Here is a 15,968-nt window from a genome sequence, read left to right as displayed (position 1 = left end):
GAGAATTCTACATAGCATACTACTCAGATCTACAATAGCTTGGTTAAGGATAACAAAAGCATCAAAATGAGGGTTTGAGGAAGTGAACAATTCAACAAAGAAATCCCTTACAATTTTGGAAATAACTATGACATTGAAGTTCACACTCCATTCTAATCTTTGAGCCAATGTATATCATTCATTCGATGCTTGTTGGAGGCAGTGGTATAAAAAAATCTTGTATTTTTGTCACCCTTGATACTAATTTGTGGAGAAATTAGCTTCTTTAATTTTCTTTTTCCTTTATTTTACTCCTGAAATTACCTTGCTCCTCCAATGGCTCATATATAGTTCTTGCAACTAACTGGTGTATTTATTTCTAAAAGCACCTGTAGTGGTAGTCCATAATTACTACACTTTCGATATGTAATTATCCCGTCTAGTCCAAATTGTTTCAAAACTAATGTGATTTTGATGTACCATTTTGCATTTGTAGGTGCAAAGCAATCGGGCTGTGGTCACTTCTTCCTGCCACAAGTGCTTCACATGAGAATGGGGAAGGGAATCAATCCAAGATGATGAACAAAGGGCTCTACCTAAACGTTCCATTAATAGCCTATCTTGACGCTGATTTGACCAAGTGAAGATGGGCCCATAAAGCCCAAATATTAGAGTCCACAATCCTCAGTCATTTCTTGGAATAATTGAATTTGTGTCAACTCTTCTCCCTCCCTGCTTCTCATCAAATAGAGTTGTTAATAGTATTCAATATGCCCGTGTATTGGTAAAGGCGTACGGTACTTAAAATCATGCCGCTTTGTGTGTGTGTCTGTGTTTTTTTTTTTTTGAAAATTTGGTTTTTAGGCTTATTTTCAATTATATTTTTTATTAAAAAGAAGAGAATTCCCGAAATACCTGTAAATAGGTATATCGGGTCCTAATACAATATACCCGATATGGGGTATATTGTATAAAAAATTTGAACCTTGGTGCCCATGATTGAGGTGATGAACTGTCGAGCCACTCCCTCCTCCTTGACAGTTCCATGCGATAAGACGGTCATGGCTGTTGGGCGGGTGCTACAAAGTTGCCATGCCACCTCAGCCTCTTCATTGGTCTTAGAATAATCCTGCATCGAAAAGTCTTGCCTACGGGTGTAAACGGATCGAATTCGAATCGGATTAGGTATATCCGAATTTGAATCCGATTAGAAAATTAGATATCTGACGGATATTAAAAATTAATATCTGAATTTGAATATGATTAAATATTCGATTCGATTCAAATTTGATTAGTTAATTATTTTGTATAACCAGTAAATATATAAAATAAATATTTTATTGATATAAAGTATATAAATATATAAATTATTTATATAACTTAATTATTATATGTAAATTATATAAAATATTTTATATAAGAATTAAAAACTGATCAAATTTGGATATTTATTGAATCGAATAAGGTCATGTCCAAATTCGAATCCGATTAACTATTTGGTATAAATAGGATATCCGAATTCGACCGGTTATATATTCGAATTATCTGAATTCGATTCGATTATATCGAATATTGAATTCAAAATCGGATTTTTGAATATCGTTGACACCCCTAGTCTTGCCATAATTGAGCATGCTTTTCAAGAGACAGAATCCAATAGGCACAACATAAGAAACACATTCAATGAGCACTTTATAAATATTTTGACAACTGATAAAAGTTCTCTTTGATCTTTTTCAAAAATAAATTAGAAGTGCTTCAAGGGACACGTGTAAAAACAATTTGAAAGTTCTCATTTAACATGCTTATAATGACGTGCCTACATGATCGGGACTGATTTTCAAGCCTCATTCCATGACCAACTCGAACAAGATTAGCCACGTTAGTTGAAGTATTTGGAAAATTCTGAGTTAATTCCTTTTATCAATACTTAGGATCATCATCATTAGAATATAAAGAAGAGACCACCAATATTTTATCTCATATATATTAAATCTTTTGCCAAACACCACTATTATATTCAAACTTAACAACCATATTATACCTTTCAATGCGGTTACCAAAAGTATAACTACTTAATTAATTAACTGGTTACCAAATTATATGTAAATTTAGGCCCCGATTGGATAAGTATCATGTTGTGTTGAGGTTTGGGCTGTGGGAAGCAAAATTGAGCTAAAAAATGTTTTAAACTGTATTTTAAAAGTTGTTTCCACAAATCCTGAAGTTGGGGGGCTTACTGCTTTAAAATTACAAATCCTAAACAAACAAGACATTAGTTATGCCCAAATACTAAATTTTGGCACGACTACTTTTAAAAAGGACCCATCAATGGAAAATTCAATCTTGTTGTTTTCAATCCATTCTTCTTTACATATGTTGTATATTCCATGCTGCCACTTATGGGTGATGGGTGAACTTCACCTGCTCTTGAAAAAATAAGCAAAAGACTGAAGAAAAGGACACATGGTTGTTGATCACCCAATTAATAATTCCTCCTAATTAAACCCATTTGATAAGGACATGAATTCTGAAAGCCGCTAGGCATTGAGGCCGACGATTTGATATATTTCGCCCAAGGCTACAGATAGGATATAGGATACATGAGGAGAATAAAGAAAAGGAAGAAAATAAAAGGAATTGCCCTTCAAAGCAAATTCTGAGTATTATTTATGAATTGATTCATCATGTGTTATATTATATGGTGTACGTTTGCTCTCAAGGACTTTTCATTAGACCTTGTCCCTAGCAGATTGGAATCAATATCGTTGGCCAAATAGGTTGCCTATCAATGTCATATGTGGCTGTTTGTGGAAAAATCAAATGTCTTTAGGTGGATTATATAAAACCCAATGGTCTATATTACATTATTACCGGCCTAAACAAACCATAGAAGCTAGGAATTAATTCAAGAACTACCATATATATTTAATAATACTAAACTATGATTCTCTCTTAACCTAACATCTTATCTGCATGGCCCAACAAGTACTTAAAACCCCCTCAGAGCCGAACTTTTGCCTATAAAAAGGAGCTCAGTCTTGCATTCTATAAGTATTGGAAGTTGAAGCATCAGGAAATTAGGGTAGTAAGTTAGAAAATGTGCGGGATCTCCATGGATAAGCTTGTGTCGTTGGGTTTTGTTTATATTTCTTTCGCTTTGGTCATTGGGGGAGTGAATAGTGATACGATATCTTCTTGTAGCCTAACCCCATATCCTGAAATATGTGAGTCTTTCATGGGTTCTAAACCTCTTGTCACCTTAGATGAAACCCAATTCAGTTTTCGTGATGCTGCCCTTGGTTCCACCCTGGACCAAGCCCAACGAGCCTATGGGCTCATTTCTGCCATGGACGTGAGCTCATTTGATGAGAAGGCCAAGATAGCATGGGCTGATTGTGTGGAGCTTTACGCTGACACAGTCACCCAGCTTAACCGCGCATTGGGGTCTAAGAATCCATTGAGCTGGTCCGATGCTCAGACATGGCTGAGTGCCGCCATCACCAACCAGCAGACATGCCAAAACGGCTTCATTGAGTTAGGCAAATCTTCTTACTTATCTTCCTTTCCCTTCATGTTGAGCAACTTCTCAAAGATGGTCAGCAATTCGCTTGCCATAAACAAGGAAGCAGCTTCGTCAGCAGCGTCTCTGTTGGGTAAGCAAGGTGGTAATCGCCGGTTGCTTTCTGATGGCTTTCCGACATGGGTCTCTGCTGCAGACCGAAAGCTTCTTCAGTCACCCAGTGTAGCTTCACAAGCTGACGTTGTGGTGGCCGCAGATGGGTCTGGTAACTACAAGACCATCTCTCAGGCAGTGGCTGCTTCACCCAAGAGAAGTGGGAAGAGGTTTGTTATATATGTGAAAAGGGGTGTTTACAGAGAAAACGTTGAGATTACAGCTTCAAACATCATGTTGATCGGAGACGGGATCGATGCTACAATCGCTACGGGCAGCAAGAACGTTCAAGATGGTTCCACCACTTTCCGAACAGCTACAGTTGGTGAGTTCTACTCTTCATGCATGAATTATCAATTCAAATCCGGTGAAGCAAAGATATTTATTAGTTGTTTATTAATTGATTAACTTGCAACTAAATAAAAAATATTTCTTAAAACATCTCAGAACTTTTGAACTTCTTATGCCTTGATTTCTCTATTTGAGGCATTTTTTTTTATTGTTCTTGCTTGTACTATCCATATGAAGTTTATACTCTTACTGGTCTATCTTTTATACAAAGGTTGCACTCTTCTTTTCCATTTTCCTTGGGCCAACTCAATGAAACATCTCTCACTCTCTCTCTCACGCACACACATACATATTTTTGATTATGCGAATGTGACTTACATTGCTTCATTTTTATCTCCTCCAGCGGTCACTAGCGATGGATTCATTGCTCGGGACATGACATTCGAAAACACAGCAGGACCCCAGAAGCACCAGGCAGTTTCCCTCCGCTCAGGTTCTGATCTCTCAGTGTTCTACCGTTGCAGCTTCAAGGGTTACCAGGACACCTTATACGTCTACTCTCAACGCCAATTCTACCGCGACTGTGACATCTACGGCACGGTTGATTTCATCTTCGGAGATGCTGTCGCTGTTCTCCAGAATTGCAACATTTACGTTAGAAAGCCCATGAGCGGTCAGCAGAATACGGTGACTGCTCAGGGACGGACAGACCCCAACGAGAATACAGGCATCTCCATCCACAACTCACGGGTCACGGCCGCTTCGGACTTAAGACCTGTGCAGGGTTCATTCAAGACCTACCTTGGCCGGCCATGGCAAAAGTACTCAAGGACAGTGTTCATGAAGACATCTCTTGATAGCTTGGTCGACCCGGCCGGATGGCTTGAATGGAGTGGCAACTTTGCGTTGACTACTTTGTATTATGGGGAGTATATGAACATAGGTGCCGGTGCAAGCACCAGCCGGCGTGTAAAGTGGCCGGGGTTTCATGTCATGAGTGCTTCTGATGCCGGGAAGTTTACAGTGGAGAATTTCTTGGGAGGAGGCTCTTGGATCGCGGCCACCGGAGTCCCTTTCACTTCCGGGCTGTGACTTGTTGTCGATTTTTCTCTATCCGTAGACACAATCACACAAATGGGCTATTTCTACTAAGTTTCTATGAGATCTTTAGGGTACAGAAATAATTGAAATATGGGTTGTATCATTGTATTGAATTGAAAATGTATCAATTATTATGCTCTTGTCAATAAATATTAATGCATGGAGTTTTCAATTCACATATCTTATAGGGCGTGGCTGATCATAATTTATGGATTTTAATTAATTAAACTCTCTTGCAAACGTTCCTCAAAGACGTGTTGCTTTCTCTCTCTGGATGATCATTTTCGGGAAGTTAATTTTCCTCTTTTTTGCTGAGGGGAATCAACCCAAGAAGCTAGATAAGTCAGCAAATGATGTTCATGAGGTTCAGAAGGTGGGTCCAATTACTTGCGATTTTTCTGAGTTCAGTTTTCTTAGATGCAATGAGACCGGTTACTAGGGGTGGCAATTTATCAACCCAACCCGGCCGCTAACCCATCCAACCCAACCATTAATTGATGGATTAGGTTGTATCCATTTAATTTGGATCATTAGCGGGTTGGGTAACCCGAAAAAGAAAAATTTAATGGTTTGGGTGGATTGGATTACGAGTGACCAACAGATAACCATTAACTGAAAACAACAAATTATTGATAATCAAATTTAATGCTTGGAAATTAAAAAGAATAAAACTTCTATTTGATTTGAATTATCTCTTTCCATCTCAAAAAAAATTATATCTATACTACTTATAAAAGTGTGAATAGGTTTCACTTTTTGAAATTTTAATTGGACAGAATTTACCTCTTGATCTTGAACTATTATGTGAGCAAATTTATATTTTAATATAAAAGCTTTATTTGATACATTAAACCAATCTAACTTAAAGATTCCATTATCTAATCACTTGCTTTCCAATTATGAGTATATAAAATCAGCTTTGTTTGAAAGCAGCTTTGCAACGTCATTATTAATTTATTTACTCAAAACAATAATTCATTCAGTTCAGCAATTTTCAGCTGTTCTGTATATTTATATTTATAGTTATATTACTTATAAAAGTGCAAATGGGTCTTACTTTTTTGGGAATTTTGGTTGAACAGAATATACCCCTTGATCTTGAGCTATCATGGGAATAAATTTATATTTTAATATATATAAAAACTTTAATTGATATACAGTAAACCAAACCAACAACAGTTATAAATAGAAAATTTAAGACTCTATTCATAGAAAATTAGACAAAAAAATGACAACTAACTAAAGTCGCTCGAAGAATTTTTGCAAGAAAGAAAAATATGAGGTGGGATGTGGAACCTGGGCTTGGTTGAGGGAGGAGTGGAGAATGAAGAGGAAACGTCTTTGGTGAGGGTGCTCATGAAGATAGCAATAGCTGCGCCTTGAATTGTTCTGGTAGCGGTGACAATGGCGGCCTCCACCGGCTATGACTACTTAGAAAGCCAAGACCAATCCATTTTCAAGTCCTTAAGCATGTCTGCACCTGCTCTATTGGGTTTTGAAGAGATATTCCCTTTGAAAAATCGACCACCCCATCTCCCCTCCATGGTGTTTCTCCATTTTATAATTATGTTATATAATAGTGGTTGTCGTAATTGAAATAATTTTCTACTGCTGCTGTTGCTGCTGCTGCTCTTCTTCTTCTTCTTCTTCTTCTTCTTCTAGTTAAGTGAGTGAGAGGAGGAGAAAGGGATGATGACAATGACAAGGATTTGCAACTATCATTTTTTTTTTGGATTATCATTTTGGTTTGGATTCACACAGAAGTCATTTGCATGCATGCGCTAAAAAGGAAAGAGGAAATTTTGAAAGCCTTGAGACCAAGTGTGCTGTGTGCACAATTTTTGATGATGATGGTAATGATTGTAGATAATATATTTTTTATTTTTTATAATTATTTTATATTTCTCTCTCTCTATATATGAATTATTCATATTTATTATTTATTTAATATGATGAACATATGATATTAGAGAAATGTCATAGATTTTTTCCATGTATTGGGTCAATAATCCAAGTGTTTTGGTAAAATGGGTCAACCAATGATGTTATAATTAAATAATAAAGATAAAAAAATAGAAGCCCCTAAACAAGGCTCCCATCAATGAGGGGTCTAGGAGCAATAGATCTATATACCCCCTATGTATATACAAGAGAGGTTGTTACCAAGATTTTAATACTCATCACCTAGGTTGCAATGGAGCAACCCAACCATTGTGCTAACGCCTACAAGAATTATTTTTGTTATTTTTGTTCTTGCAATTTTACATTTTTCTATAATTCCTCTATTTTTTTTTGTGTGTTTTGGATATGAGCTCCTTTTGTAGAGCTTTCTTTGTATTTTCTTTTTTCTTTCTTTTAATACAATTTTATACTTTACTTCTTTCAAAAAAAAAAAAAAAGAAACATGTGAGACATAAAGTGTATGACGTAGGCATTGATGAGTTTCTAAAATTAAAAATTCATTGCTATAATGGTTCAACTTTTTAAGCTACATGTGGCCAATTTCATTAAAAAATCAGAATACAAGATATTACAATCAGCATCAGCCAAACTAGTCCAAGAAATTGACAAAAAATGAAGAAATAAATCTAGATTATTGACCAATCTGCTGAAGGAAAGATATCAATGCTGAGCACTAGGAGAGAGCTTATTGTGAAGACTCTACAGCCCAAATCCATAAAACACCAATACTCCAACAGAGATAAACTCGACAAAACAAAGCAACAAGGAGTGAAGGAGAGAATTGCTTGTCAAGCTCAAACCCATTCGGTTGCCATCAACAGTAAACCGTTAAATACAAGATTCAAATCTGCATCTCGTCCAATACAGGAGACCTGACAAAATTAGGAGGAGATGATCAGGTCATTGATTTTTTATGCTTGAAGCATGGCTGGCTAGCTCGTGATGAGCTAACCTATTACAGGAGTGAGATGTGAAAAGGAAGCTTGGAGATGAAAAGAGAGAACTCAGGTGCTTGCATTCAAGAATAATAACATGTAGCCTCCAATTAAGGTGGTTCTGCGTTTGAAGTAAGGAGATCAATAACTGATTTTGCATCACATAATTCAATTTGAATTGATCCGAGACCAAGCAATTGAGCGCATTAGAGCCCTTCAAGAAATGCATAAGCTTCTGCCTGTTCAGGAGAGGAGCAACTGAGGCTAAGAGCCCTCCCAAGGATGAAAGATCCACTGTGGTCTCGGATGGCTAAAGCAATCGCAGAGTGAGTATATTCCAGGTAGATGATGAAGAGGTAAGGGGGTAGCGGACAACCCTGTTGAAGCCCCCGACTTGGTTTGAAAGATTTACTAGGGGCACCATTCATAAGAATTTTCATTGAAGGTGAATCTAAGCAATGGTAAATAAGATTGTAGACATCTTCAGAGTAGCCCAAACATTTCATACAAATTTTTTAGAGAGATCGATTTTCATCATGCAATAACTTAATTATGCCTTGGGAATTTTAACTTATTCATTGAATGCACCACTTCTCTAGCAAGAATAATTTAATTTTGTCTTCTTTGGTAAGGTGAGACAAATTTGTGCATGAGCTCCTTCAGTCTGCTCACAGGAATTTTTGCAACTAGTTTATAAGTAGTATTTGCAAGTCCAATAGGTCTAAAATCACAAGGTGATGACACATCTTCTTTCTTGGGAACTAGAACAATGTGAGTGCCATTAATATCAGAAATGAGAGATAGATTAACAAACAAAGGTTGAATAAAATTGCAGAATTTTGCTGATCTTTTGGTCTAGAAAAGCTAGTTAAAGGGAAATGATTAATTGGATGGTTTTGATTAAGCCATGTAGACTGAAATGATTATATTGTCATTTCCCAATCAGCATTGGAAATAAAAATACTTCAAGTTACTATAAGATATAGAATGAGCCACTTCATTTTTTTTGTTTGGTCTCTATTGCTTCAACACAAAAGGTTATGAAAATTGCTGTTACAACACATACGGTTAAGGTTATTAAAATTGCATTGCAAAATATTCAGCTATATTTCTCATCTCAAACTTATAGGAACCATTGCTTGGTATAATGATATAGGTTGTATTTGATATTATTGTTGTCTCTAGTAGAAACATTTAGAATTTATCTAAACAATTTTTTTGAGAAATTGTCTTGTTTAGATAACCACTTCCACTAAAAAATATATGCATTGGATTGGGTATTGACATAAAAATGGTATTAAATGTTGTGTTGATAATTTAAAAGCATTTGTGTTACCAATTGATGGTGGCTCGGTTGATATGTAAACTGGGTAGTACCAGAAGAGGTGCGGTTTCGAGCCCCGCTATGGGCTTCCACCACCTTTCAGAGAAGAGTTATTAGTTTGTTGTTGAAAAAAGTGTTGTACCATGCAAAGAAAAAATGATCTATGGCCCATATGGAGGCACACGACATGTGATTCAATACTAAAAATAAAAAAAAGAAGTATTTGTGCTAATATATATATATATATATTTCTCATAAATATTGTTTTGACCATAGTACAAGAGTTGTAAAAATGAGTGCCAAAGGACATGTATATATCTATACTAGTCTATCCCCTTTTGAAAGGACCCATGTGGTTGAGACTGACATTGAGTAATGATCTTTATTGTAGTCCTTTTACAGAGAGGTAAGGTTTCTTGCCCGTTCTCTATCTCCTTTACATTGAAACAAATACAGCCTTAACAATTATTTGAAATACATCCATTGAACTTTTTATATTATGGGTATTCATAGGGGCGAGCATGGTTTGGTTGGGTTTGTTGGTTCCAAGGCAGAACCTAGAACCTATCTTATAGGGGTTGGTATAGGTTTTTGGAATCGAAACCTCCCCTTTCAAGATAGGTTTCAAGGTTGGTTTTGGCCTTTGGCAGTTTCAAGGTTAATTCCAGAGTCTATCCATGAAACTTACTGTTCTTTCTTTACCTAAAAATGAATGTTTTTTTAAATATAAATAAATCATAACATTAAGAATCAAATTAGATAGCTATAAATGTTGTAGAGTTTTTGAAATTATAACCTTCACCACCACCACCACCACCAACAACAACAACAATAATAATAATAATAATTAATAAAATATAGTTCAAAACTTATCAATACAATTTAAAATTTTTAAATATTACTTTTTTATATTACTTATTATACATATTCAAATATTAAAATGAAGAAAAATAAACAACTCACCTCAGTGGCTTGAGTTCAATCAAGGCCAGACCCACCAAGGTCAACTAAGACCGGTTCCACCAAGGCTAATCTAGGTTGGTTCCATCAAGGTCAACCAAAGCCAACTAAAGTCAGTTTAGGTAGGGAAAACCTCTAAACCCTGGAACTGGACTGGGTGGGGGTTGGTTTGAAGAAGTTAATCCAAACCTACTGATAACAGAATGGGTAGGGTCAATTCGAGGTTGGTTCCATTTGGTTTTGGATAGAACCAAACTATTTACTCACCCCTCCTATTATTTTAGTCTCAAGTGTCCCTTTTTGCCCAGGTCTCTTTTTGCTTGGCTGGTGGCATACATTGTACAGATTGTAATTCTCAGTTTTTTTCTTTTTTCTTTTTGTTTACTATAAAATTTTTTTCTTATAAGGCTTTTTGAAAGTAAAAGTGTAAAAAAAAATCAATGAAAAAGTAAAGCAAGATGAATACATTATACATAGAAGGGGAACTTTTATATAGGTAAGGGTGTCAATATACCGGTTTTGAATTGGACCCCATTCAGTCCAAAATCAATTTGGACAGGTTGGATGGACTAACAAGACATATTTGATTGGACTAATCCGGTCCAAAATATTTATTAGATTAGATTGGACTTAGTCCGCCTGTAACAAATTTATATTGAATTGGGTTGGATTAAGCCAATATCTGATCCATTGATATAATATAAGAATATATGTGTCAATGGACCAGGTTTGGGTTGAAACTAGTCTAAATCAAAATAAATTTAAACAGATTAGACGGTCCAGACATTAAATTGGACCAGTCCAAATTAGTCCAAAACATTCATTGGATTGGATTGGACCTGATCCATTTATAATGAACTCACATTGGACTGGATCGGATTGGACCAAATCCAGTCCAATTGACACCCCTATATAATATAGGGGTTTCTTTTTCTTTTTCTTGTTAGGTCCAATTCTGGGATGAGATAGATGGTTTTGGATCATCAACAAATCAGTATTAACTGAATTTGGTATACTTTCTGCGTTTTTTTTTCTTCCTTTTTTAATAAAATAAATAATACCTTAATTTAAAAAATATGGGAAAAAATTAAACCAACATCTGAAATTTATTGCATGAATGCAGTTTAAAGCAAAAGGGGTACGTAGTTTTAATTGATGATTTCCACATTAGGGGGCTGTTCGATAAATGCTAAATTGTGAACTGAATGTTTTGTTGGTTTCTTTTTGAGTGGATAGAATAGGGCATATAATAAAATATTTAGGGATATTGAAGATGGCATCTCAAACATGGCATTATCAATTAAGGAACTCAGATCCTATTCAATTATATATTTCATGAAGACTGTGTTTGGTTGCAATGCAAATAAATTTGCACTGGTGCAAAATCATGGAAGTGCAAATGCTTTGAGTGTAAAATTTGACCTATTTTTGTGTCAAATTTTATCTTATTTTGTTTGGTTGCATTACAGTTAAAACATGAAGCAGAACAAAATAAAATCTAAAACAAAGTTAAATGAGAATTTGCATTTTTTATATTTGCATTCTCATGCATTTGTACTAGTGCAAATAAAATTGCACTGTAACCAAACACAGCCTAAATGACAAACGCATAAAAAATTCAGTTCTTCCAATTGAGTCATTATCAAATGGCCCCTTACATCTGGTAGGGTTGTCAATACACTTCAAAAACTTCCGGTTACTCGGATTTTGATGTTTAAACCTGCATTTGTTAGTAATTGGATCAGATGCAGATTTGACCAAACCCCCTCCAATTTGATAATATGATAATATATTATATGTATAATAAATATTTATATATTAAAAAATAATATTATATATATTAAAAAATAATTATTTTGTTATTTTCTTTATTTTAATGATAATAGAGTGAAGTCAGATAAAATCCAAATTACTAGATTCAAATAAAAATTGGGTTTAAAATTTCAATAATTGGCTTGGATTGAGATTAAAATTTCATGCATATTACAAATGATTTGTAAGTCTAAAAAATCATTTAACCTAAAAGCTTAAATTGTTAGACGAGGTACTTGAAATGAACTTTATTTTCTAACACACCATTTCACATAAAAGTCCATTGGGCTGGAAATAAACACAGGCCCATCCATACTTTCTGTTGAAATTTAATTAACTATAATAGAAATACTGGGATTGAACACCGAACCACTTATTCAAATAGGCTCTATACCATCTTAAGGTGATTCCTGAGTAGGTTTTTATTCCTTAACTGAATGATTATTTTTCTTGTATTTGTAGTCCTATAGTCAGTTCATTTTCACTTAATAAAAATATTCATTGTTTAGCAAAAAGAAGAAAGAACATAAAAGAAAACTTGCTATTAACACATTAATCACATAACTAGACATGTTGACGATAGTCGATATATACGCAGTTGTTGTGGTTGTTCGATTGCCTGAAGATATATATTCCTAAAAAACCAAACTTCAACATTCAAAACCCAGTTCCAAAGGGCTAAGAGAGCTTCATAAGATATGGTTGACGAATTCCAAGCCATGACTCAGATTACGTGCTCGCTCACACAAGATATATAGAAAACAAGAAAATAACATTTACGAATAGACTAATGGATGCATGAATCTTTGTTTTATTAATTTTATTTATACACTTGTATTCTCAGAGCCTTCTCATTGGAGTCTAATAGTTTGGAAACCACTTTCCTACCAAGAGAGATTAGCAATCAGTGTCATGGGTTTTTACCTGGGTGGCTGGGCTTTACACTAGTCAACTGGCTTATACCAGCGATTTCAACAAACCCCAGATGGAATTAATTAACAATTCCATATACCAGCAGACTTTATTAATTCCTTACGTAAACATGACCATGATGCATGATCTAACATATATATTTAAATAAAAAAAAAAGAAAAAAAACTTAGAGTTGTTCAAATATCTATTGCTCATAGTTTCTCATCGGGTCAGAGTAGTTGCCTATATAATGATCAGGTCCTTCTCCCATTCTTGATTCATTGAGAAGTAAATAAAGCATCAGGTTTTCTGAATGTTTTTATTTCTTTTCTTACTTGGATGGTGGATCAAATTAAGACAACCTCATGGGAATTGAATTGGGTTTTGTCTAAAGTTACAGAAGGGATGATCTAATGGAAGCTTTACATATTTCAGGATATGGGGTTTGGCTGCAAGATAATAAATACTGTGTCATATCTGACCAGTCACCACATGCACTGACAAACCCCATAGCCTGAAATATGTTAGTTTTCATTACTTTAATCCTCTTATCACTTTAGATGAAACCCAATTCAATTCTGGTGATGCTGTTCTTAGTTTCACCATGGAAGCTCAATAAAACCTTTGGGCATCATCAGCTTGCCTATTGAGATGGCAAAGATGCACGGCATGGAGTGATTGCTTGGATCACTGCCAAGTTACCGTTCGTGGATAGGAGTAAGTCCTCTTATCCCCATCTAATATATATTTTGTTAGTTACTAAAAATTAAACAACTCTATATTATTTTTTACCTAAAAAAGAGGAAAAAAAACCCTAATTGCCATGCATTATTGGAGACAACATTATATCTCTAGTACTATTTGTTAGCGGAGGATGAGGATGATGACTTAGTATCCATATAAGAAACTTAAACGCTTTTTCTCTCTCAGAATTACCATATATCGATCTATTCTCATTAAGAATCATATTTCTATTGGGGGGATTATCTATTGAACACATGGGCATCATGTTATGCGTGTAGTTTTGTTAATTTTTCTATTTTTAAGTTTTGTTAAGATAATTATATTTTACAGAAGAAAAGTGTTGATATATCAACAAATCTATCTTCTACATAAGGGGCTTGAGTAAATTTCTGGCAAAAAATTTTTTTTTTGATTGAGTATTCATTTTGGAGAGTTTCGATCTATCTTGTAGAAACACTTTCTATGGTCTTAGAGATGACCAAACCATCCATATATACTTCTCTAGCTCAAATTGAAAAGGATTTGCATCTAGTGCTTGAGCATGCCCGAGACTGAAAAATTGGTTGATTCAGAAATGATTCCTTTTTTACTGGCACTCACCTTTCAGAAGGCACTCTATGTTCATGGTGGCTGTTTTCCTGGTTCACTTTATTTTTCTTTTGCCTGTTAATACCTTTAACAAGTTTTGATCCCATTTTTCCTTTTATTTTCCTTTTTCTACTTCTTTTTCTTCTGATGAGGAATGAAAGATACGTAACTATTATATATTCTTATTATGTTCTTCTTACCTCCTCCTCATCTGAGAGAGAGAGAGAGAGAGAGAGAGAGAGAGAGAGAGAGAGAGAGAGAGAGAGAGAGAGAGAGAGAGAGAGAGGTTTTTCTATTTGTATTATAGAGAAGAGAAGCTTTTAATATAATTAGGAAGTTGATCTTAGTTAGAACTGTTTTAGTACGTGGTTGTAAATTAATATATATTTATTCGGTTCCATGATTCAAGAACTGGTAGGACTATATGGCTTCTCTACATGCATGCATGGAAAAATTTTGGAGCACCCTTTTTCACAAGTAATGGGTGCCAATCACTTCGGAGAATGTAACTAAATTGAACCAATCTTAATATTTTCTTTTACAAATAAATATGGAATAAACTACATAAATAAACAATAAATTCAACTTGGTCAAAATCTCATTCAAGGAAAAAAAAGAAAAACCTCTAATTTTGATACAAATTAAAAACATTTTTAGCTGATTTCTTCCTGCAAGATATTTTTCCTGTGTTAACGACCTCCTCCCTATAGAGAATTTCATGTTATGGCTTAATTTACTGGCATCTAAGTTGAACCTGCAGGGGGATACCCACAGCTAGAGCCCAACACACTAAGATAAAACGGTGGCAATTTCTCGTTATTGATCATGATATATAGGAAAGGATGGCTGATGATTCATCGTGGCCAGATGGAGCTTTTAATTTGAAACCTACAGAAGCTTCATCAGTATTTTTGGAGGGACTAATATTTGCCAGAGATTTTGGATTCGTGTCGTGACTCATATAATTGTGGAGGGAGGTGCTGTGGTTAGAATCCTGTTGGGTGATTAATATTCATTTACATTTCTTACTCGTTATGTGTAAGATGTTAGTCCATCTCATTGCAAAGAATGTCTGTATTCTTTCCAGACTAGCCACTTAGGAGGTTCAAATTATCGATATTCTTGATATGAGTTGAAAATTTTTGAGTGTATCAAGAGTTTCAGTTGATCAAAACTTTTTTTTTGCATGGATTTACATTTGACAGGGGTGCATGTTGTAATGAAAGTGTATTAGTGACTCTACTGATACAATAAACTCTGTGTTGGATAGGGGTATCAATTGGTCCAACAGTTCAATGTGAGTCCATTATAAATGAATCAGGTCCAATTCAATTCAATGAATATTTTGGACCGGTCCAATTTAATGTTTGGAATGTCTAATCTGTTCAAATTCGTTTTAATTTAGATTGGTTTCAACCTAAATCTGGTCCATTAACACTTACATTCTTATCTTATATCATTGAATCAGATATTAGCTTAATCCAACCCAATTCAATATAAATTTATTACGGACGGACCATTTCAAATCGAATCTAATAAATATTTTGGACCGAATTGGTCCAAATCCAAGGGATAAATGGATTGTACCCCCTCTCAGAAATCTGGAATTACAGCCACCTCCTAGTTTACTAATAGCCCCCATTATAAATCACATCTTGCCCATGAATTTGGCATCAATCCACGA

At 34.9% G+C, this 15,968-nt stretch overlaps 1 protein-coding gene and 1 long non-coding RNA gene across 2 annotated transcripts; both read left to right on the top strand.

Moving 5' to 3' along the window:
- Positions 1 to 3,079: 3,079 nt before the first annotated feature.
- Positions 3,080 to 5,038, top strand: LOC148855162 (pectinesterase-like). Its single transcript, XM_088982267.1, has 2 exons — positions 3,080 to 3,980; positions 4,350 to 5,038. Exons 1-2 carry the CDS (start codon positions 3,080 to 3,082, stop codon positions 5,036 to 5,038), a joined length of 1,590 nt encoding a protein of 529 aa, XP_088838393.1.
- An 8,146-nt stretch (positions 5,039 to 13,184) lies between these two features.
- On the top strand, positions 13,185 to 15,563 carry LOC148855161 (uncharacterized). Its single transcript, XR_016094797.1, has 2 exons — positions 13,185 to 13,669; positions 15,045 to 15,563. It is a non-coding gene; the product is annotated as an uncharacterized LOC148855161 (long non-coding RNA).
- The last annotated feature ends 405 nt before the right edge of the window (positions 15,564 to 15,968 follow it).

The sequence above is a fragment of the Nelumbo lutea genome, chromosome 4 (genome assembly GCF_056320005.1).
Source record: "Nelumbo lutea isolate HS-2025 chromosome 4, American lotus-T2T, whole genome shotgun sequence".
Lineage (NCBI taxonomy): Eukaryota > Viridiplantae > Streptophyta > Magnoliopsida > Proteales > Nelumbonaceae > Nelumbo > Nelumbo lutea.
Note: the sequence above shows the minus strand (reverse complement) of the source record. Positions and strands in the feature narration are given on the sequence as shown.